Genomic DNA, 20,904 nt, shown 5'->3' on the forward strand with positions numbered 1-20,904 from the left:
ATCTGCTGTGAGAGGACAGGGAGAGGAGGACCCCTGCTGACCCTAAGCCAAAGTGGAAATACCCACATTGGTACCATTATGTCCATCAGGCAGAACACATCCTGCTAAAGCCTAGGCTCACATTCCTGTGTGTGCACACACACTCACCCGGTGTGTGTTGTTGATGACAATTGGGTCAGGGTTCCCATAGTTGGGCGGGTTTGCATACGGGTCATAGCCAAGTCGAGCCAGCATGGGGGCAATCTGGGCCATATCCCTCACCACGTCCCCAGGGATGTGGCCGGTCCACTTGGAGAGTGCTTCCAAGTTCACGGGTTTGATGACCTGGTCTGTGGACCGCTCGATCCTGGAGAGAAAGGACAGAAAGGTTGGGGGACACTCTCTGCTCTGTGGCTACGGGGCAGCTGTAAGGCTGGGCTCCCCTGGACAGCCTTGGTCCATCAGCTGAGAGTGCAGCCAGGGCGCTGTGCCTCATAGAAGCGGCACACACCAGGAAGCGGTTTCCTTCAAAGTGTGCGTCTGTGTGCATGTGCATGTCTAGTCATGTGTGTGTAGCACATGTGGAAGCCAGATGCTGAGGTCCTCAATCACTTTTCCCCTCACCTCACTGTGCTGGCTTGGCTGGCCAATGAACCTCCAGGACCTGCCTTCTGCCCTGCAGACGCCTGACCTGAGTCCTTGCAACACGAGTGGTTTCTATGTGGGTGCTGGGGAGCTGAAGTCAGCCATCGTGTTTGCCTAGCAAACATCTCACCCCCATTGGCTCTCTTTTATACTCCCCTACCCTCCTTCATTATTTTTCAATTGACTTATTTTTATTATGTGAGTATGCACAGAATGTATTATTTACTTATTTATTTATTATGTGTGTATGCACAGGATGTGTATGTGGGGGACATCACCATGATGCATGTGTGGAGGTCAGAGGACAGGGAGTCACTTCTCTCTTTCTACCTCTGAGCAGGTTCTGGGGATCAAACTCAGTGTCTGGGCTTGCACAGCAAGCCCCTTTACTTACTGAGTCATCTTGCCAGCCCAGTCTGTGTTTCCTTAAAAGTAACTTGTTATATGTAGTACTAACTTGAGAAATTTGTCCTTGAACAAAGAAAACATCAAATACTAACATTAGCTGAACATCCCTGTGGACGCCAGCTTCCTATAGCTGCTGGGCCTTCCGTCTTGAGTGCATACTTTCCTCATAGTGTCTGAATTTTGCAGAAGGCTACAGGGAAGGAGAGGCCCACTTGGTTCCAGACTCTGCTTTCAGTCACCCAATCCCCAAACCTTTCCCCATGACACAGGATGCTGAAGCTCAGAGAGGCACAGACACTTGCCTAAGGTAGCACAGCTCAAGAAGGGCAGACTTGATCTGCCGCTTGGAGCCTGGGGGGAGCTGTGGGGCCCCACTCACTTGGACAAGGAGACGCCCCCAGGCTTGCCAATGAGGTCCTCGTGGTGCAGGACAGTGTCACTCCAGGGGATGCCCAGGAAGTCCAGGATGCGCTTGAGTGAGCGCCGGGGATGCAGCACCAACTGCTCATAGTACACAGGCAGGCACTTGTCCCTGCCCACCTCCATGCACTGTGCATACATCACCTCGATGGCCTTGTTCCACTTCGTAAGACAGTCTCGGTAGCTACTGAGGTCAAAGCCCGCGATGGTGACCTTGCGAGTGATCATAGAGTGCACGGAGGCCCGGCCGTCACGCACCATTAGCAGAAACTTGGAGTTGGGGAACAGGCGTGCCAGGTAGACGGAGGACTTGAGTGTGAAGGGGTCCTTGTTACACAGCACGCGGGCCGGCTCACCATGCTTGGCGATCACCTCCAGGATGAAGGCCTGCATGGCGGCATCCAGCACCTCATCCGTCACACCTGCCTCGTCCAGCCGCAGCTTCTCCCGGCCAGACTTGGACCAGGCCTGCCTCATGGCCAGCACACGAGGGATGATGCGCGTCTCCTCTCCACAGCGCACCTCAGGGTGCGCGTCCAGCATGGCGCGCATGAGGGTGGTGCCGCTGCGAGGCACGCCACCCACGAAGATGAGCGGCATGGCCTTGCCATAGCGGTATTCCACCTGGTCGGCACCAAGCATCACCAGTTCCTCCTGCTCCGGTCGCATCCTCCGTGGGTTGCGCACGCCCCCGAGCACCGCCCGGCACTCCAAGACTTGCTGCCCAAGTTGCAGAGCCAGCACCAGGGCCAGTGCACAGCCAGCTGCCAGCAACACCTTACGCACCGTCAGGCGCATGCCCAGCCAGGGGCACAGGCCCAGGCAGGGGGCCCGCCTCATGGACGGGTCAGCAGGCCCACCTGGTGTGCATCTGTGGAGAGAAGGACAGTGTCAGCAGGCCCATCAGGACACAAACTAGATGCTGGGAGGACAAGCTCAGTGACATGTAGGTGAAAGCACCTGCCTGGGCTTCCCCCCGGCCCCCAGGACTACCGTGGCCTCAAAAGCCTCAGGTGGACAGCAGGACTTAATCCTCCACCACCATGGCTTTGGTGCCCTGGTCAGTCAGTCAGTTGGAGCTCCTGATCGGTGTTTCAGCTGGCCAACTGATAACAAAGGATAGTGACGGTGGTTATTATTAAAATGTTGGAAACACCAGCACAAGCCTGTATGCCAGCTACCTGGGAGGCTGAGACAGGAGGATTCCAAGTTTGAGCCTGCCTGTATCAAAAATAAAAAGTAGGGCTTGGTCTGGGAACTATGGAGTTGGTGTGGCCTAGCTGCCTTGAGAAGCACATGTCACAGGTTTTTCATGTTAAGAGTCCATGGCTCATGGGGTACAGTGTGCCTTTTGGTTCCTGAGAAACTGAGGCACTCCCTCAGGCAGTGGAGTGTTCTCTGGATGACCCCTTAGTCCCTTAGTAGTCAAGGAAGCTTGACAGGACAATTGGTCTTAGACACTAATCTGGTGAACCCTGTATAGCTTACAGCATTGTATCCTGGCAGCTCCAACTGTACTGATCCTGGCAATCCCCACCATATTCTGTTTCTGATAAAGGTATAAAAAAGTCTGATTGTTGGGGTTGGGGATTTAGCTCAGTGGTAGAGCGCTCGCCTAGCAAGCGCAAGGCCCTGGGTTCGATCCCAGCTCAAAAAAAAAAGAAGATTCTGATTGCTCTCAATAAAACTGTCACAGCCTCAGTCTTGCTGTGGCCCCTTCAACCCAAGCCTAGATTAATTTCTCATCAGCCATATCAGGTGACCTTGGTCTGGTAAGTGAGGCAGGGTGCTCACAGCTTGGGATGGAGCTCAGTGGGTGGAGAGCCTGCCTGGCCTGCACAGAACCCTCCCTGTGTGACTCCCCAGGACACATAAACCAGGTGTGGTGGCTAATGCTTGTGACACCCAACATGTGGGACGTGAAGGCAAAAGGGTCAGGGATTTGGGGCCAGCTCCAGATACAAGAGATCCTGTCTTGGAAAAAAACAAAACCAAACAAACCTCATAACCCACAGGTCGGCTGATTCCTGCAGCACACACAGGGGAACTGTGTTCCCAGCTCCCTGCACAGGCCTGGCACAGAGGAGGAAATGGAGGCTAGGAGAAATACCCTCAGTGACCCAACAAGGAAGCAGCCAAGCCAGGGTAGTGCACGGCAGGGGACAGTCTCCTTCAACACTGTCTTTGTCTTTATCTGCATTTGGGACCTGCTCTCCAAGCTGGTACTAAAGTCTGTGCACTAAGCCCAGGACGGCGGCCTCCACAGCACAGGTCCTGGTGAAAAAGTGGGGAGCTCCCGGGGGATATGGTGGTGTGAGGACGAGCTAGCTGCTGCTAGAGGGACCCAGAGGGGAGGAAGCGGTGTCCTAGCTGGGGGCTAGCACAGGGGGCAGAGCTGCTGGGAAGGATGCTTGAGCAGAGAGGCGGTCTGAGTGAGGGCTGCTGGGGCCAGAAGATAGCCAACAGAATGGGGACAGTGCAAAGAGCCAGAGTAAGTCCGGTCGGCTCCGGGGCTCCTGCTAGGCTCCATGCTGGAGGCTAAGGACCAGGCAGCTGGGGACTGCCTGGAGCACCAACGGTAACGCATCTCCGCTCCCCAGGCCTTGCTGACCAGAGGGTAGGAATCCAGCAGTGCTTTTTTTCAGACAGGGGCTTCCCATGAAAAGCAGTCAGCTGCTCTCAGCCCCTGCCCAGGTCACGGCCAGCACCCAGGCTCCACAGCTGAAGGCCGGCGCAGACAGTGGGTGTTTTCTGTCCATCTCAGACCACTCCACCCATCTCTGCCCTGCCCCCCCCTCTCTCTGAGCCTGTTTTCCTTGCCTGCCCCTTGAGCCTTTTGCTGGAATCAGTTGAGTGGGTCCAGATTTACCCAGTCCTATCACTTTTGACTCAGCTAGCCACACTCAAACTGAGGACAGTCCACAGCAAGGTTGAGAAGTGCCTGCCAAGGCAGATAAACCTGGCCCAGGGCCAACAACCGAGCATCAGATCACAGCAGGGGCCTCTCCCCGGAAAAACAGCTCACTTACTTCTGCCAATGCTGGGGCTGCTCCCCACTTCAATTCTGGATCCATGATGGGAAAAATTGATTCCAAGGCACTTTTAGGGGAGAGAACAGGCTGGCTAGGACACAAAGCCACTTAGATATCTAAGGATGCCTCAAGGGTTCCCAAAGCTTACCCGGTGGACCTAAGATCCAAACTCTGCCATTTGCAGTGACTACTGTGCCAAGGAAGCCACCAACCCCACCTTAGCTGGAATTTCACCCTTACGGGTAAGAAGGTAATGTGTGTGTGTGTGGGGGGGGGGGTACACTTTAACTGTAGGTTGCTTGCAGAATGGGGCCGTACAGTGTGCACGTGTGTGCACACGCATGTTGTATGTGGGCCTGTGGTTGGTAACTGACATAGGAACCCTGGAGGAAAAGGGAACACAGGACAGCAAATGGTTCTCACGCACCCAATTTGCCCCAACAAGTCACCCACGTGTTTCAGAGTCTGGTCTAGCAAACATCCTGTCTGCATTTGTTTTATAATTCTAGCACACTCAGAGCTACACAGCCAGGACATGCCCGGCCAAGGTCAGGGGCATACTTGGCCAGAAGAAAACAACTCTTCTTAGGCAGGTGGGATGAGGCAGAGGGCAGCTTTGAGGAGTCACTGCTGTCTCAGCAGTGAAGGCAGCAGGCAGAAGTTCTGCAAAACTGGGTTCAAATCCTGCCTCTGCAACTTGCTGGCTCACAACACAGACAAGAGACTTTCCCTTCAGCCAAGGAGAGCAATGGTAATCATTACAACATGAACACTGGATGCCACCTGCAGGGAGCGCTCACAAGCACTGCCCTACTGGTCTATAACCCACAGTGCACCTGCAGTTTCCTGAGGGCTGGTATTCTCGTGTGTACCAGGCTCGGCTGTTCCTGTATTTCAACTAGCCAGCTGGGCAGAAAGCTCACCCTCCTGATGCTGGCGGGGAACACCGGACAGTGGGGTCTCTGGGTGGACTCACCTCCCCTGGGTACCCTCATTTCTAAGCACCAGTCCTCAAGCCTGCTCAGCACGGCTTCCTGTCCCCACAGTCCTGTAGAGCAATAGGGATGCTGTGTCAGCAGTAGGCTGAGGCAGGCAGGCTCTTGGAGGCACCGGACAATAAATAGCCTTTAGGGGACAAACTCTGCAGACCTTTGTTTTGGTGAGTCACCTGGTCCTCCAGGACAGCAGTTCTCAACCTGTGGGTTGTGACTCCTTTGGCAAACCTCTATCTCTAGAAATACTGACATTTACGATTCATAACAGCAGCAAAATTATCAAGTAGCAACAAAAAGAACTTTATGATTGTGGGTCACCACCACACCATGAGGAACTGTATTGAAGGGTCACAGCATTAGGAAGGTTGAGAACCACGGCTCTAGGGAGTTCGCTGGCTCGGATCACAGGGTAATGCTGACCAGGGGATCCTGAGTCCCTGCAAGCAAGCCTCTTCCATCCTCTCAGGCCCGAATGTCAGGAAAAGCCAACAACACAGCAGCGTGCCTGTCACCACCCAGGGAATGCTGGGCATGATTGGCCAGGCAGTGCCCTGTGCAGCTCCAAAGGGTACCATGTACCCAGGTATGGCATTCCCTGTAGTCAGATAACGCACAGCCTCCGCCACCCAACACTCACTCAATGCCTGGGTAAGTGCACGTGCATCTTGAAGGCCGACTGAGAAGAGAGTGGATTTCTCTCACCAGCTGACCCAAGAGTTAACTGAGTCCGTTTCCCATCTTGGTCTGTGAGACTTCCTAACTCAGTTGTCAAACACCGTGTTTCAGGCAGAGGCCATGTCCCCACGGGCCTGGCATCCCAAGAGAGCACTGACAGCCTGAGAAGGGGTGCCAGCAGATACACTGCACTCCTGTGATTTGCCATCACGCAATTCCCACTTCCCCTATCTAAGAGAAAGAGCTCCTGCCTCTGGAGAGGGCAGAGTTCACAGACACACACCCAACAGCTGACATTCCACATCCCTCCTTGGTCCTGTCTCAGATGCCGGTACGGATGGTACAGAGTCTCAGCTCCCCAGTGTGTAAACAGGGGCCACTGGAAGCTCCAGCAGTGACCGTCACTTGTGTCACAATGGGAAGCAGTGGCTGCCTGTGTCTGTCCTCCATCCCTCGAGTTTACTCGTTCCCCACCTTTACCATTGATTTTGTTTGTGTCTTTCCTGTTCTCTGGAAGGCCAGCCCTGTTAATACAATGAGGCTCCACCTTGTCCTACACTGCAAGATGCTCAGGCCCAGGACTCCTGGGCATGGTGGCTGACTCCCCATGGGAAGGAACCGAGTAGTCCAAGGAGGGCACTGGAAGCTTCCAGAAGCAGCTGGAAGCAACCTGGCTGCCCGCAGGAGGCCTTGAAATGTCAAGTGTGCCCCAAGCTTGCCAACCCCACAGTTGGTACCAACTAAGTGCAAAGAACACAGGCTCGCTGAAAGCCATGGACCGATGATGGGCTGTCCATGGCGTTTGGATTCAAATTCAGCCAAACCAAGTAAAATTGTTAAAATTCACTTTGCACAAAGGCTCAGAAGCCACTGGTGCTATGGGGGACCATCACACTGGGTAGTCCTGACCTAGATCAGGGTGACAAATGACAGCCAGCCTCAGTGTCCCAGAGCAGGGATGCTTTGTGCGCTCAGCACTGGGAGGGGATGTGTGCAAAGGCTCATCTGAGCTTGGAGGGAGACTGCCTCTGTGCTGGCATGTGTGGCCTTCTTGTCTGTTTTCCCTAGACGGCAGTGTGGAACAGCAATCTACACTGCATTTACACTGCACCGGGGGTGCAGATCAATCTGAGGTGATTTGCAGTACACAGAGGTGGGCTGGCAGGAAGGCTCAGCAGGCAACCCGAGTTCAGTTGCCGGACCCACAGAAATGTGGAGAGCGCTGACCTCACAGAGTCCTTCCCCGCCCTCCATGCTTACCCCAGGGCATCTGCACTCCCCATCACACGTACAATAATAAAGGAAAATGACGGAGTGTGTGGAGTGTGTGCACAAATACCGAGACCTTTCATGTCTGTGGTTGGAGCACGGGCCACGGTGAGGGAGCGGGGAGGGCAGGGAGAAGAAGGGAGAGCACTCTGCAGGAACAGCAGCCTCAGAAACTGTCAGTACACCACAAACACGACAAACAGTAGCCACAAGAGCAGTCACAGACTGTCAGCCTCTAGTCTGGAACCTTCTACTCATGCTGAGCTCTTCTATACAACACTGACTCACGACAGTGAGAGGCGGAGGTGGGGTCCACAGCTCTCTCTTCTCACAGGAAGGTCGCCAGTCAGCAGCACGAAGCCAGGGGTTATCTGCATCTTGCCTTGCCGGTACTCCCATCGGCCCTGCACCTGCACAGCAGGCTCTGCCTTCTATGGAGCAGCTGGGTCTGTGAGGACGCAGGGCAAGTTTAACTGTGCCCCACGGCGGAATCACTTGTAAGGCAAACTAACTGGCACCCAAAACAGTAGCAGAAGACTGTGACACACTGGGATGCTCTCTGCAGAATCCTGTCGGTGCTGTTAGTCACACTGTCTCTCTGCCATGAGGGCGTCGGGGATTATTAGGTTTTCCATTTGTGTGCCAGGCACAGAAACGGTACAGGCTGTCTGCACTCAGACCCAGCTGTGTAGCCCTGGCCTATCACTGCCTAAGCTCCCCGAGTTCCTCTGAGCAATAGAGCTGACGATGCCTTTGGGTGTTACCACACTCAACATGAAACAGCAGTACAAATATGAGTGGCCTCCTGGAACACAGGAAGGGGCTGTCAGGGAAGCCACGCAAGGGCGTCTGCCCAACACAAATGCTGCCATGGCTGGTGCCCCAAGGCGGGTTTGTCCCCATCTGCGGATGGAAGAGGCTGTGGTCCCCAAGTGTCACGATGGGCAGAAACCACACAGCTGAGGAAACGGAAAAGTCAGTTTCCAAATTCAGCTCCATCCTTCAATGTTGCTCCACCCCGATGTCACGCAGCTCTCAAAATGGGCCACGAGGGAATGGGGGCCTCACACCAGCTCTCAGCTCGTCCTCAGGCTGCCCAAGGGTCATGGGAAGGGAAGGGGGAGCAAGTGCGGAGGGTTCTGCTGCCTGCCCTAGACAGACTCTTGTTTCCTGGGCATCTACTATGTGACCGCACCACTCACACTAGCAGGATTCAGTGAGGCCGGAGACAACGGTGGAGGGTTGGGTCATCCTCAGCTACACAGGGAGTTCAAGGCCACCCTGGGCTACACCAGAGTCTGTCTCTAACAGAAGCAAACAAAAGACGCAGCCCAGGTGCCAAGGGCAGAAGGAAACAGCCAGTTTGAGGAGCAGGCACCACAGAGGAGGGAAGGACCCGACATTTTGGCTCAAACCCTCCTGCACTTTCTGAACTGGCCTTTCTCCATTTTCAGCAGATCAAGAGGTCCCCAAGAGAAACGAGTTGTGAGCAGAGGAGCTCCCGGTGCACGGGGCTGGCCGCAGAAGAGGCCACTGCACTTGTAAAGTGGTCCTGGGCGGGGCCAGGGCCCCTGTCCATAAACCCAGACCGGCTGTGTGATCCTGCTCCAGGGAACCAACTCTCAAACTACCCACCACCAGGCAGCAAGGCCATCTCACTCCCACAACACTCTACACCCCCTGGCAGGGTCTGATCCCCCTGAGCACTGACCCACTCCGAAGGGGAGTCACCCAAGAAAGCCAGCAGTGAGAGGCGGGGAGAAGCATCTCAGGCCATGGCTGCTGTTAAGCTTGGGGAACATGCAGGGTGGCATGGGGGAGGGCACTGCAGGGTGGTAGAGAGGAGGGCATGGCAGGCTGGCACAGGAGAGGAGGCACACAGGGTAGCAAGGAGAGGAGGCACGCAGGGAGGGCTCCAGAGCCACTGCTTCCTCTCTGCAGCGCCAACCTTCGGTCTCCATGACTCTCCTTTACAAATCAACTATCTACGAAGACTCAGACGGGTGAGGAGCCCAGGGTCTTGCCCCTGACTCAATTTGTTAATTTTGCCTAGACTGATGGAGGCAGGACCCCAATGCTACCCCTGCCTCCCCTTCGGAGGCCCAGATCAGCACCCTTTGAGGCATGAGTTCTGGGTTGGTCTGCGCTGGTTCTCTGTGAGGAACACCGATGTCTGGAACAAAGCGAGTCACGTGAACCACACAGCTTTAGACAAGGCTGGCACACAGTCATCACCACTGGCTCAACACCCCTGCCCACCAAGACCGGGGAATCAAGCCAGACACAGTCTTGCTATGTGGGATCAACAGTGGCGTCCTGTTCCACACATGTCCCACCCCCAGCTTCTGTGGGTAACCTGGAGAGCTCACAAGCCACTTCAGTGAAGGCTTCTGAAGGTCAGATGGGCTCTGACTCAGCACAAAAGTCAACGTAGGTACCAACACAAGATAGTGGGAGGCTGTGTTCCGGCTGGCTACCTCACAAAGCAGTGTGGCAAACAGGCCTGGGACTTATGGCTTGGTGTGCAGACTCCCAGGTGGGTCTGTGAGTTTTACATACATTTTGGATCTAAAACAGGACCCACAGACCGAGAAAACCACATGTTAGTAAGGCACAGGTGGATCCCGGGTGTGTCTGAAGCTGGAGCTCTTAAAGCCTTTGCCCTGCTTAACGCACACTGTTGGGGACAGTCCACCCAGTGCCCTGCTTGGCTCCTAGCTTTGCCTGGGCCCGTGGCGATGCCTTGCTCTGGGCCTCTGTGCTGAGAGGCCTCAAGGCCTCTGTCCTGGACAGTATAAGCAGGAAAGGATCAGGACAACCTTGCAGGAGCCCAGCTTCCTGCAATCACACCACCACCTACACAGGATCCTGTCCCCAGGCAGCAGGAAGCTGGGGGTGGCGGTGAGCACTGGTAATGGAGTCCTGTACACCTGGCTATGACCCATCTCTGCTGATGGAAACAATGTGGGACGGACGGACACACACACACATACATACACACACACACACACACACACACACACACACACACACACACCCTCTTCCTCTCCCTCTCTGAAGACACCATTCAGTACAGCTTCCTCACGGGTCACCCTTGTGCTTGCTAATCTCTGTCCAGTGTCACAATGCAACCCAGCCTGGCATTACATTACAGCAATCCTCCTGCCTCAGCTTCTCAAATGCTGACATTACACTGTGGGACCTAAGTGGCAGTTCCAGCTAGCCTAGTCTGTGTATTGAGTTCTCTCAAGCTCTGTGAGGACGGCACTAGACACCCAATCGCAGATGAGACTCAGGAGGCTCTGAGGTTGAACCCCTTCGCCAGAGTCAGGACTAAAGGAAGGCCCAGCCTGGGCCGGGCTTAGAGACCATGCTGCCTCCACCTTCACTCCGGGTGGGATCTGGGGGAGCAGGGGGAGAGGAATGCCACTTCCAGGAGCATGCAGGCTTCTCTAGTGGTGTCCTGAGGACAGTGGCCTCTACTCAGCCAGCCAGCCACCTGTGAAAGTTCTGAGTCTATGGTCTTTAGGGGACAGTCCGGGAATGGACAATGTCCTGCAGCCTGGGCACAAATCCCACTGCACTGCTCATGTGCCAAGCCACTTTCTGCTCTGGGATTCAGTTTCCCCATGAGATTTCCAAAGGGAGGGTGAATTCTGTTTCCTGCACTTGGTCTAGGCCAAGTTCCATGGCCAGGACCTACTATAATACCTGAACTGGTACCCCCTCCTAGAATTTGTTATTATTCTGCAGAACTGGGGATGCACCTAGAGCCCCATGCATGCTGAAAAAATGCTCATCACTGAGTCCCACCCCAGGCCATGGTCCATGTTTGAAAAGCAGAGGGGCTGGCCCCATGTCTATATAGTGGAGTTTTTGAACCGGAGGCTAGGAGGTGAAGGAAGATAACACACCCCACATACTGGAGCCTGAGCCACTCAGCACCCCAATGAGGGTTAGCCTGTGCCCCCCCATGACTCAGAGCTGTGGGTGAGACTGGATGAGACTTAGTGTCCCCTCGGGTTAGCAGAAGGGAGTGTGGCGGCTGGAGGCTGTATCCTGAGAACCCTGAAGGAACAGTGTCCTTCGACATACCAGCACGCCCACCCTTCCTTGCCCATGGGGCTCATCTGTGTAGGTCACTCTGTCTTTTCCTTAGTCAGTACTCTGCTTGCTTCTTTCCCACAAGGCCATGTGGTATTACAAGAACACAGAGGTTGTGGTCCATGAGGCCTGGGGGCTCAGGGCACAGGGAAAGTCTCTAGACAGGCTGGGATCACATGTAGTTCTACTCTGCCAAGGACCAGCCATGGGAGGGGACAGTTAAAAGAAGCTGCCTCATTTTCCCCATCTGCACACTGAGGCTAGGCTGCCTGCCTGGGAGGCTCGATCTGAAGACTAACACAAGTCAGGACCTGGTAGCCACCAACTTCCCACCACCTGGTGACTCACTGTCATCACACCCCAAGGGGTGATTTTGCCTCTTTGGACAGATGACCATGTCTGAGGACAGGTCTGGTTGTGACAACCAGGGGCCAGGAGGGGAGGAGGTCATGATGCCATCAAATGTCCTCCACCAATGAGCCCCAACCCCAAGGGATCAGAGGTTCAGGCCTCAGGTCATTCATAGGCAACAGAAAAACAAGGTTTTTCCATATTACATATCAGTCACATGGGGTCTGGTACACACTGCCTGAACAGCTGCTGCACACCGGGTCCCGCTCCAGCCAGAGCCACTGGTGAACTAACACTCCTGTGCAAAGTGATGCTCTCAGGGGGCAGGACACACGGGGCCACAGTGCTTGTCAAGTGTTCCCACACCCTTGCATGGACACGCCACTCACTCGGACAGTGCCATCCTGGCAGACATGCAGACTCCTTCTGTCTTTGATGGACAACTGTTTGTGTGCCCCATGGGACAGGTGCCCCGGGGAGTTGCTGGACAGTAAAGGATGGGACACCAGGAGCATGCCAAGTCCCCTTCCAAGGATCTGGGTCTGTCCCTCAACAGCCCCAACACATCTGCACACTAGACACCATGCTGGCTCCATGCAGAGGACCCTAGAGGGACCCAGAAGGACACGAGGCCGCAGGTGGCTCGCTCCCTGCTGCACAGATAATGTAAGCACCACAGCCTTCCCACTATACCTCTTGGTTCTGTCAGCACCAACCTGTGGCTGCCTGGCTCTGGCGTCTTCACCAAGCTGACGACTCCCCCCATCTGGCAATTTGGACTAAAGGAGGCGTTCAGACAGACCACTGGGCGCGGCATCTGTCACCCGCGAGGCCTGACAGCTACACCCTCTGAAGCTAGCTCCAGTAGGACCCCAGGCCGCCGACTGGCCCAGTCACTCAGACTTTCATAGTGTCTAGGAACATGAAATCATGGAAAACCAGCAAAGGACAGAGTGTACCTGAGGGAGGAGATGGCTTGTGGGCAAGGTGTCTGGGTGCCAGTGGCCAGGCTGCCCTGTGCCTGCTCATGTCCAGTCATGCGGGACGGAAGACCAGCTGGGCGAAGAGCAAGTCTGCTTCCCTGGCCTGCCGGGTGCTGGAGTTACAGGTACACCGCACCATGCCTGACAAAGGCAGTCTGCTTTTCCTATCTAAGCACAGGAATCTTTGAATCTGGGGTCCACCTTGTGCCTCCAGCACATCTCAACCATGAAACCGCCTGCAGGGGAAACAGCCTGTCACACTTAGACTTCCTAAGGCTTACAGTCGACAAGGGGCATCTGATGCCTCAAAGGTTCCAAATGCACGCAGCTCTCCAAGAGTGATGTGGGTACCTGAGCTGACATCTGGACAGCCCTTAGTACAGCCACAGGTAGCTTGTGACTCCTGTGGTGGACCCACCTGTGGCCGAGCACTCCCTCAGGCCTCATGATTTTCCCACCTCAGTCTCTAGAGCACCTGGGTTACAGGCTTGCACCTCTAGGCCTGGCACATCAATGACTTTGAGGCTCAAACCTCCCATTTCCACCTCATACTGACCCAACAATGCTCTGTGGGAAAGAGGAAATGTGTGACACATCCCACAAGTGGTGTGTCTCCGAGATATACAGAGAGCTCAGTGAAACTGGCCAGGCAGAGAGAGAGGCAGCCTGGTAGACAGACGGGTTAAAGAGAAAAAGCTTGCCAAAACTGTAAGCCAAGCACAAGAACCAGGACTCAGTACTTCCTATCAGGGAACTGGGCTAAGAGCATCGTGGGATCGGTCTGTCTGAAGAAGCCGATGATAACCTCCGTGTCGGCAAGGACATGGCACAAACAGAGCTTTCTGGCTCCAAGGTGTGTGGGTAAATGACACCTGGCCATCTGGTCACGCCACCCATACCTTAGCACCTGGCACTGACCCCAGACTCAGACCTCACAGACCAACGGCCTGTGGGTAATCTGCAGGACTACAGACCCACATGCTGAATGTGACAATTCTCTGCCATTAAGAATGTCCCTGGCTAAGGACACAACCATCAGAATTATATCAAGCAGTCCCCAAAGTGCAGGTCCTGAGTGTTCCCAGCAGGCTCTGCTGGGAACAACCTGGGTGCCTGTCACCAACCAGATGAACAAACAAATGATCATAGATCAATAAACAATGCTTGACTAGCCAGGAGGAAGATTCCAGATGGTCACATGACTAGACCAGCCAATGACAGTGGACTTTATGAATGGAAAATCAATACAAGAAAGTCAAAAACACAAGGTACCCTCAGTCCTCAGGAGTCATAGGCTGCCAGGGCTGAGGCACGGTATTGCTGGCCTGGCACCTGCCATTGACACCATTCCCGAGGAGCACACAAGCTCTCATTCACTCTCTCATCCACACTCAGTGCCAGGCACCAGGAACGTAATGGTTACACAGACTGAGGTTTCTGGTCAGGCCACCCACACCTCAGCACCTGGCACTGACCCTGGCCTCACACCCCATAAACCAGCTGTGGGCCAATGGTCTATGGGCAAGCCAAAGACGAGTTACTGCTTGTCCTCACAGCCACCCCGGGATGTGGGGACACACTCACAGGGTCTTTCCTGATGACATCCACCTCCAGTGTCAGACCAGAGAGTAGGGACTGTCCTTGCACAGGCTCTACCTACATCTGCCAGGGGTGCTCTCTTCTCACCACCCACGGCACTGGGTCACCAAGCCACTTCCCCATCAACGCAGCTGATGGAGGGAGCTACCACTGTCACCACCTACAATGTGGGGTGCCAGCATATCGGCACCCACTTCTGACCACCCACTCTGTCCCAAGCCTCTTCAGGACTCCTTGCTGGCCTCTGATTCTGCCCTGTCTGCTCAGCTGGTTTCCCAGGAACAGCCAGGGCTACCTAATGAGAAGCAGCCAGACAAAACCGGAGAGAGATGAAAGGGAAGAAAATCGGGCCGACAACGGGGAGTGTTCACTACGTAAGTATGAGGACCCGAGTTCAGATCCCGGCACCCACGTAAAAAGCTGGGCATGGTAGTGCGTCTGTAACCCCGGGACTGGGGAAGAATACGGAAGGATCTCTGGGCCCTCTGGCTGCCAGCCAGGCTCGCTGAGAGCTTCCTCAGAAGCAAGGAGGTCATGGCTGAGGAAGACGCCTGATGTCAACATTTGGCCTGTGTCTGTGTGTGCTCCCCCAACATGACCCCTGCCCCTGCCCAGGTCCCCAACAGGCCTCATTCAGTTCACTCCCCTCCAGCTCCTCGGAAGCACGCACGCACGCACACACACACTCTCTCTCTCTCTCTCTCTCTCTCTCTCTCACTCACTGACTCACTCACTCACTGACTCACTCACTCACTCACTCACCTGGTTGATTTTCCATCTTCTCACCTTTCACCTCCTCTCAGGCTCTCTTTAATGTTTATTTTATATATTTATGTGTGTATGGGGATTATGTATGCCACAGTATGCTTGTAGAGGTTGGAGGACAACTTGCGAGAGTGGGTTCTTTCCTTTCACCAAGTGGGTTGTCAGGGTTAGTTAGCAGCAAGCCCCGTTACCCACTTAGCCATCTCGCCTGCCTCTCTAGGGTTTTTCTGATCATCCACCTTCCTCAGCAACCTGCTGTCACCAACCCCCACTGCAGACTCCACCCAACCCTGACAGTCCCACAGTACTTGCTGCCTCCTCCCCTCATAGAGCTGGCTTATGGAACTCCATGTTCCCCGTCTGGGCCTCTGAGCATTCCTCAAGACAGTTACCAAGCAGAGGTTTCATCCCTCACCCTGTTCCATCCGGCAATCCTCCAAAACCAGAAAATACCAGTCCTTACGTTAGGGCCGATCCATAGCCCCTTCCCTCTGAAGCACCTAGACCCCAAGCTCCATTCCTGTCCCAGCTGCCATGTGGGAGCAAACTGGAACCCATGTGCACCACGCCCTCTGTGAGCCCAACCCAGGTACCTACTTCCTGTGTACCCACCCTGCCCCTTAGATCCCCCCACTTCCCTCCACTATGAGGGAGTATGAGGCCCCACCCGACATGGGTAGATCAAGCACTGTGAGCTCCTGTTTCAGACCCCATCATTACGCAGACTGGCCTCCAGCCCTGCACTCTCCTCTCTCAGCATGCTCCAGGTAAAGGCACATGACCCAGGCCTGTCCAGTCACAGTTCTCCATCTCTAGTCCACAGAGGTGGCTCAGGATGGTCACATGACTGGACCAGGTCAATGGAAACAGGATGGAAATTCCCACAGGATCTTCTAGATGGGTTCTCAGCCTTCCTAATGCTCCTCATGTTGTGGTGACACCCAGCTGTAAAATTATTTCCACTGCTACTTCACAGCAACGTGGAGCCTTGATACCAGGCTCCTGGGTCCAGCCATTAGCGGTGGCACTTTCATTGTGTGAGCCATTTGCTGGACCATCGGGAGCTGATCTATATCCCTGCCAAGTCCCAACTGTCTCTGTGACATCCCTGAGCTTCCTTCAGCTTCAAGAGCCCAGACGCTCATCCCCCACACTGTCACGGTCTTTTCAAGTTCCGAGACAACTGCCCTTGGCCCTGCTGTTTCCCACAGGGCTGCCTCCTGGGCTGAGGGGGTGGACAAGGCTTTTGCCCCTCCCTCACTCTTTCCACACTTGATACAGAACCCAACAAACAAGAGGCTCATCCATGTGCCTGAGGCCACTCCACTGACCAGCAGCTCCTCAAATACCAAGGAGTCAGACAAAGAGTCACGAGAGAAGAGGCCTCGGTGTCTCTGGAGCCCACTCTCCTCATCTGTGAACAGGACACCTGAAACACCTCTTTCCCGCACCACAGGACAGAGGCTTCCTCACAGCAGTTGCCCCAGCACCCTATAGTTTGGCCATCTGCTGACTCCAAGCCAGAGCAGCAGCCGTGGCACAGCCCAGCAGTTTCACGGTGGGTGGACACAATTCCTCAGGGCTTTCAGGAACTTCTGGGGACTTGGCTTTGCTCTGGTGCAGACAGCTAAGCTGGCAGCTCTGACTGGAGAGAGGGCTGCCCAAGAGAGAACTACAGAGCGATATCCCCAAGAGACAGAGAGTAAGAGAGGAGCTGGGCAGAGCGCCTAGATACAGCTGTACCTGAAGGTGGAAGGGACTTTCGTTTTCCTTTTCCCGGAGCCGATACATTGCCTCAGATCACAGCCTGAAAAGACAGGCGCTTATAGACCTCAGTCATACAGACTCACCTAAAGCCCCACCGTAAGTTTTAGACAAACAGGTGTTCACACAGTTAAGCAAATCTATGTCCTGTCCTATGCAGAGACTCCAGGTGAGGGCCCCCTTCTGCCTTACGTAGGTGCACCTGTGTTCACACAGGACAGGCACTCTGGAGTATATTTACGGGAAGGTCCAGGCTTACTTGGCAGATTTTACCTAGACTGTCGCCAGCCAACTTCCCCTTCCTTGTCCCCAGGAAGGTGTGGCATCACCAAAACCTTGGCCCATTGCTTCCCTGCTATGGAAGCTTTGCATAGGCCTATGTCCAAGAAGTGGGCAGGTACAACAGGAACAAAGGCAGAGGCTGACACTGTTGCGTGTAATGTCCCCAACGGGATGGGCTCCACCTCTTCTGTGGTTCAGCGCAGCTGCACCAGGCTTTAATCTTGTCAGGACCTGGGACATGTCATTACAGGTGACAGTAGGGCTTAAGAGGAGGTTACAAGTATTAGATAGGTTGGGCTCAGCACGCTGATGCCACACCTAAAATTCCAGAATGGGGAGGCTGAGGCAGGAGGTTCAGGAGCTCAAGATCACCCTGGGCTATACAGCAAATATGAGGCTAACCCAGGACACAACACACACACACACACACACACACACACACACACACACACACACACACGAGACAGACACTGAGTCAGTTTTGAGACAGCACCTACCAAAACCAGCTCCCTAACCCTCCCAGACATACAGTTGACCCCCTCCTTCTCCTCACCTGCTCCTAGACAACAAAAGACAGATAAGTCACAGGGCCTCTTAAACCCCCAAGTTTGCTCAGAATAAGAACACTTAACTAAGTCCCAGAAGGCACAGGGCAGATCTGGAGTGGGTAAGGGTCCTTCTCCTAAGGGCTGGGGTTCTGAGGAATCTATGGGAAGACACCGGCTACCCAGGCAGTCAAATGCCACCAGAGAGGGTCCCTCAGCATCGCTGAGCCTCAGTCTCCTGCTCTATAGAATGGGTGAAGAGCCGTCCAATCCTCAGGAACCACAGCCTGCAACTGTCACATCAGCCATCAAGGAGTCCCACTGAGATCCTCCCTCTACCCGGCCACCTGTGGGTCCTCGAGAAGTTCCAATGACACTCACTGTCCAGAAGAGGTGAGACTACTATCCAAGGTGCTCGTGGTCAGAGCCTGGTAGGCCAGAGGACTTGAGAGTTGGCTAGAGACAGGTCCACCCACTGAGTCCTCTATACCCTTCTCTAGGATGCTCCTTGTCCCCACAGAAAGGTGGGGACTCAGATCCCAGAAAACAGAACCAGAAGACAACCAGGACAAGAGCAGGGAGTCCCATGCTCTGGAATGTGCATTATCACCACACCCACACTACACCTGGGACAGTGACCCGCCACACACCCGTCGGGGGCTTTCTTGTGGGGCAAGCAGCTGTCCCTCCTGTGAGTCCTGGAGCCCGAGGCTGCACAGGAGGGCAGGGCCTAAGCTCACATCCAGGCAGAGTGAGAATCTGGGTTTGAATCCTGTGCCTCTGCCTTCCCAGACAAGTGACCAACACACTGCACCCCTTCCCTGGCCTGCAGCTGGGACAGCAAGAACAACACCTGGAGGTAGAGGGGCCAAGGGCTCCCAGAAAAACCTCCAGAGAAGACTGGTCACACACCAGGGGCTCAGCAAACACCAGTGTGCACACCGAGGTTGGCACATGTGCCTTCTTGCCCTTGCGCTGACACCAGTTTTTCCACGCCAAACCCCAGCTGTCTACTCTTGTGAGGCATTCAACCGGGGCCACCTCAGCTTGCTTCCTTGGACGCCTCCTTCCCAGGACACCACCGCCTTCACCAGCCTTTCCCCAACTCATCACATTAGCTCCCCAAGGGGAGGGGACAAGCTCTGCCCTGCTTGCTGCTGGATGTCTGGTGCTCAAGACAGGGTCCATGGAGGCCAGAAGCGCCACCGTTCTTTGGTGATGGCTAATACTGTCAACTTGACAAGACTGAAAAGGACCCAGGAGACTGACCTCTGGGCACACCTGTGAGGGCGTTTCTGGGTTGCACTAACTGAGCAGTGAAGATCACCTGCACATCTCATGGGCTGGGGTCCTAGAGTGAGTGCCAGCCTTCACACCCGCGCTTCCCACTGTGGCAGCCTGCCGTCACAGACTGCGCCCTCCGACCGCGGCCAAAATAAACTTGTCCTTAAGTTGCTTCCATTAGGCATTCTGTCACGGCGACCAGCAAGTAACGCCGTAGAGATGATTAAAACAATCCGAGGACCCAAGGCCACACCACATGGAACTGTAAATCCTGAATCTGGAGATGGGCCCTGGATCTGGCCTAAGAACTCTCACTCCCCGCAGGGGCTGTGAGGTTCTTCTCTGACAGCTGCTGAGAACAGACCAAGGTACCACTTAAGGGTAACATCCACGGCAACCTTCATGGTGTCAGTAAAGGCCCACAGAGTTAGATGCGTGGAGCTCAAGGGTCAGAGAAAGACAGAGAACAGGGAGAGTGGAGGAAGAGCTGCAACAGGGGCATGGCCACCAATCATCGGGGAAGTCAGGGAAGGAGACAGGAAAGGAGCGGCAGCCAAGACCTAGCAAGGCTCACAAAGTCCACGGGGATACTCGGTGTTAGCCAGGGACAGCCAGCCTGGGACTGGGAATGCAGGAGGAGCAGGGAAATACACAGCTGGGCCCCACAGGGGCTGCCAGCGCACCATGGGCCTTCAGGACCAGTGTGCATTTCACAGAGAAGAAGCCACGAGAAAAAGTACCTATCTGTGGTTTTAGTAGGAAGAGGTTGGGGGAAGCGGGGTCTTCCACGGGCACTCAGTGCCTGCTGTGGCCCAGTCCCCACCAGCACCAGTGCAGCGCTGGCCCGCTGGGACACTTGGCAGGAATGAAAATCCTGGGAGGTGACTCCTGCTGAACAGGGATGCAGACAGAAGCTCCATCACAGGGAAGCAGTGCCGTGTGCCTGCTCACCCCAGCACCCTTACTTACTAAGTGCCAGGGCTCCAACAGGGACCGTGTGGGTCGCATCCCCAGTAGGGGTCTGCAGGTCTCCCCCTCTCCCAGGGGGGCTTTCTCCTGGACAGCCTGGCAGGCCTCCCACCCACCCGCTGAACATCCTCCTGACTCTCTGGCTTTCCTACCCCCCATTCCTCACTCTAACACTAAGCATGTTGTTTACTCTCAGACCTCAGTTTCCTCCTGAAGGAAAAAAAGGGCTTGGCCTCAGCTTTCAACACTTTTTTCTCCCCAGACTCCAAACTCTTCACCAACAAATATGTGCTGGGTATGGTGGCATGTGCCTTTAATCCCAGCACTTGAGACAGAAACATAGGAGGGCGGATCTCTGTGAGTTAAAGCCAATGGATCTACATAGCAAGTTCCAGGACATCCAGGACTACATAGAGAAACCCTGCCCCCACCAAAAAAAAAAAAAAAAATCAAAAAGCACTGTGCACTGTGGGCCTACTATGTGCTTGAACAGAGTTAAATGACAACGGGCAAAAAAGGCCTTACTGTGTGCGGTTGGTCCCGAGGGGTCCTTAGGATTAGTAATCCACACACTGAGTACCGGAGCCTACTTAGAGCAGAGTAGCCTTCCCCCAACTCACCCTCCCAAGGCTAACCCCGGCTTCCTCTTCCTCCCACAGCCCTGGGGCAGGAAGGAGGGAGGCCTGGGGAACAGCCACATCAACATCCCCCACAGCTCCAGGAGAAGGGAATGGAACTGATGGCAGGATATCACCGGAGTCAAAGGAAATGGGAGAGAGGAAGGGCTGTGCACGTGTGTGCGCGGGAAAGGGGCGGGGTGCAGAAGAAGCCAGAG

At 54.8% G+C, this 20,904-nt stretch overlaps 1 protein-coding gene across 1 annotated transcript in view; it reads right to left on the reverse strand.

The window, feature by feature from the left end:
- The window catches only part of Tpst2 (tyrosylprotein sulfotransferase 2), a 34,414-nt gene that overhangs the window by 6,325 nt on the left and 7,185 nt on the right, over nucleotides 1-20,904 (reverse strand). Inside the window, exons 2-3 of the mRNA XM_036171715.1 lie at nucleotides 1,412-2,323; nucleotides 148-346 (exon numbers count right to left, since the gene is read on the reverse strand). Of these exons, the coding sequence (XP_036027608.1) occupies nucleotides 148-346; nucleotides 1,412-2,292 (1,080 nt within the window). The 5' untranslated portion in view covers nucleotides 2,293-2,323. The remainder of the gene's footprint in view (nucleotides 1-147; nucleotides 347-1,411; nucleotides 2,324-20,904) is intronic.

Source organism: Onychomys torridus, chromosome 22, assembly GCF_903995425.1.
Source record: "Onychomys torridus chromosome 22, mOncTor1.1, whole genome shotgun sequence".
NCBI lineage: Eukaryota > Metazoa > Chordata > Mammalia > Rodentia > Cricetidae > Onychomys > Onychomys torridus.